At 59.3% G+C, this 3,650-nt stretch overlaps 1 protein-coding gene across 1 annotated transcript in view; it reads left to right on the top strand.

Annotated features, from left to right (window-relative positions):
* Positions 1–1,275: 1,275 nt before the first annotated feature.
* LOC120497240 overlaps positions 1,276–3,650 on the top strand; it is a gene marked incomplete at its 3' end in the record, with an annotated part of 3,387 nt that continues 1,012 nt past the window's right edge. The window contains exon 1 of the mRNA XM_039698456.1: positions 1,276–1,433. Coding sequence (XP_039554390.1) covers positions 1,355–1,433 — 79 coding nt within the window. The remainder of the gene's footprint in view (positions 1,434–3,650) is intronic.

Below are 3,650 nucleotides of genomic sequence, written 5' to 3'. Positions count from 1 at the left end.
CAAAATCCAACAAAGCCCAAAATCCCTGCAGCGGCCAGAGCGCCAGTGCGTGCGCGGGAAAAAACCCCAAAATCCTGAAATCCCCAAATCCCAAATCCAAAAATCCCAAATTCCCAAAATCCAAAAATCCAACACCCTGAAATCCCCAAATCCAACACCTCAAAATCCCTGCAGCGGAAATCCCCAATCCCCAAAATCCCAGAATTCCCAAAATCCAACAAAGCCCAAAATCCCTGCGGCGGCCAGAGCGCTGGTGGGTGTGCGGGAAACCCCAAATCCCCTAAAACCCAAAATTCCCAAAATCCCAAATCCCAAAATCCCAAATCCCAAAATCCCCAAATCCAGAACCCCCAAATCCCAAAATCCAACACCCCAAAATCCCTGCGGCGGCCAGAGCGCCGGTGGGTGCGCAGGAAACCTCCAAATCCCAAAATCCCAAATCCCACAAACCCCAAAATCCCGCAAAGCCCAAATCCCAAAAAGCCCAAAATCCCAAAATCCCCAAATCCCGAATCAAACAAATCCCAAAATCCAGAATCAAACAAATTCCAAAATCCCACAAACCCCGAAATCCCTGCGGCGGCCAGAGCGCCGGTGTACACCGCGGGGACACCATGGGGACACCACCATGGGGATACTGCCGGGGACACCGCGGGGACACCACGGGGACACTGGGGACACCACCGGGGACACCATGGGGACACCATGGGGACACCAGGGACACCATGGGGACACCAGGGACACCACCATGGGGACACCATGGGGACACCGCGGGGACACCAGGGGGACACCACGGGGACACCACGGGGACACTGGGGACACCATGGGGACACCGCCGGGGACACCGCCAGGGCCACCGGGACACCACCGGGGACACCACCGGGGACACTGGGGACACCATGGGGCCAGCAGGGCCAGCAGGGCCACCAGGACACGGGGACACCAGGGCCACCCAGGGCCACCTGGGCCACTGGGGCCAGCGGGACACCGGGGCCACCATGGGGACACCAGGGCCACCAGGGGCCACTGGGGCTAGCAGGGACACGGGGACACCAGGGCCACCACGGGGCCATCGGGGACACTGGGGACACCAGGGCCACCAGGGGTCACTGGGGACACGAGGACATGGGGCCTCCGGGGACACCAGGGCCACCAGGGCCAGCAGGGACACGGGGACACCAGGGCCACCACGGGGCCATCGAGGCCACCACCAGGGCCACCAGGGCCAGCACGGTGGCGGTGTCACGGTGTCACGGTGTCACGGTGTCGCGGTGTCACGGTGTCACGGTGTCATGGTGTCGCGGTGTCACGGGCTGTCCCGCAGGTGACGGCGCTGTGCCTGTGCCCGGAGCTGATGAAGGACGAGTCCCTGCCCAGCGACGCCAAGGAGCGCGCCCAGCGCCTGCTGGGGGCCTGCGGCGGCCAGAGCGCCGGTGCGTGCGCGGGAAGAACCCCAAATGCCCTAAAACCCAAAATCCCAAATCCCAAAATCGCAAAATCCCAAAATCCCCAAATCCCCAAAATCATCCAGAATCAAACAAATTCCAAAATCCCACAAACCCCGAAATCCCTGCGGCGGCCAGAGCGCCGGTGGGCGACAAACCCCGAAATTCCCAAATCCCAAAATTCCCGAAACCCCAAAATCCCAAAATCCCAAAAAGCAACACCCCAAAATCCCCAACACCCCAAAATGCCACAAAGCCCAAAATCCCCAAACCCCAAAACCCCAAAACTCCATATTCAACAAACCCCAAAATCCCAAATCCAACATCTCAAAATCCCAACACCCCACAAACCCCGAAAAAAACAAACCCCAAAATCCCAAATCCTACAAACCCCAAAACCCCAAAATCCCAAAATCCCAAAACCCCAAAATCCCAAAACCGCAAAACCCCAAAACCCCAAAATCCCAAATCCCCAAATCCTACAAACCCCAAAACCCCAAAGTCCCAACACCCAACTCCACCCATTCCCCACCTCCCGATGTCCCCAAATCCCCCCAATGTCCCCAACGTCCCCAATCTCCACAGTGTCCCCAATGTCCCCTCAGGGTCCCCAATGTCCCTGAGTGTCCCCAAAGTCCCAAATCCCCCCAAATGTCCCCCCAACGTTCCCAATGTCCCCAATGTCCCCAATGTCCCCAATGTCTCCAATGTCCCCAATGTCCCTAACCCCCTCAGTTTTCCCAATGTCCCAAATGTCCCCAATCCCCCCAATGTCCCCAATATCTCCCCAGTGTCCTCAATGTCCCAATGCCCCCTGAGTGTCCCCTCAATGTCCCCACTGTCCCCCATATCCCCAATACCCCAATGTCCCCAATGTCCCCAATGTCCCCAATGTCCCCAATGTCCCTAACCCCCTCAATCCCCCCAATATTCCCAGTGTCCCCAATCTCCTCAGTGTCCCCAAGGTCCCCCCAATGTCCCCAATGTCCCAAATCCCCTCAGTTTTCCCAATGTCCCCAATGTCCCCAATATCTCCCCAGTGTCCCCAATGTCCCCTCAGTGTCCCCAAGGTCCCCCCAATGTCCCCAATGTCCCCCCAGTGTCCCCAATATCTCCACAATGTCCCCAATGTCCCCCCAGTGTCCCAAAGTCCCCAATGTCCCCAATGTCCCCAATGTCCCAAATGTCCACAATGTCCCCAATGTCGCCCCAGTGTCCCAATGTCCCCAATGTCAGCAATGTCTCCAATGTCCCCAAAGTCCCCAAGGCCCCAATCCTCCCAATATTTCCGGTGTCCCCAATGTCCCCTCAGTGTCCCCCAATGTCCCCAATCCCCCCAAGTCCCCGATGTCCCTGATGTCCCCAATGCCCCCCTCAATGTCCCCAGCTCCCCGGTGTCCCCAATGTCCCCAATGTCCCCTCAGTGTCCCCAATCCCCCAATGTCCCCAAATCCCCCCAACGTCCCCAATGTCCCCAATGTCCCGTTATTGTCCCCAATGTCCCCTCAGTGTCCCCCAATGTCCCCAATTCCCCAAAGTCCCCAATGTCCCTGATGTCCCCAATGTCCCCTCAATGTCCCCAGTGTCCCCAGTGTCCCCAATGTCCCCTCAGTGTCCCCAATCCCCCCAATGCCCCAATGTCCCCCCAACGTCCCTAATGTCCCCAATGTCCCCAAATCCCCCCAATGCCCCAATGTCCCCAATCTCTCCAATGTCCCCAGTGTCCCCAGTGTCCCCAATGTCCCCTCAGTGTCCCCAAGGTGTCCCCAGTGTCCCCAAGGCCCCCACACCCACCTGGCCGCTGTCCCCACCCCAATCCCGAAGTCCCCAAAACCTCAGAGCTGCCACCCCTGGGTGGGGACACGAGGTGACAGGAGGGGACAGGAGGTGACAGGAGGTGACAGGAGGGGACACGAGGGGACAGGAGGGGACAGGAGGGGACAGAAGGGCACAGGAGGTGACAGGAGGTGACAGGAGGGGACACGAGGGGACAGGAGGGGACAGGAGGGCACAGGAGGGGACAGGTGGGGACAGGAGGTGACAGGAGGGGACAGGAGGTGACAGGGAGGTGACAGGAGGTGACAGGGAGGTGACAGGAGGTGACAGGGCGGGGACAGGAGGTGACAGGGGGAGGTGACAGGGAGGTGACAGGGCGGTGACATTGGGAGGTGACAGGAGGTGACAGGAGGGGACAGGGAGGTGACA

This window comes from Passer montanus, unplaced genomic scaffold, assembly GCF_014805655.1.
Source record: "Passer montanus isolate IOZ18808 unplaced genomic scaffold, ASM1480565v1 scaffold1255, whole genome shotgun sequence".
Taxonomy (NCBI): domain Eukaryota; kingdom Metazoa; phylum Chordata; class Aves; order Passeriformes; family Passeridae; genus Passer; species Passer montanus.
This window is presented reverse-complemented; position numbering and strand designations above follow the sequence as displayed.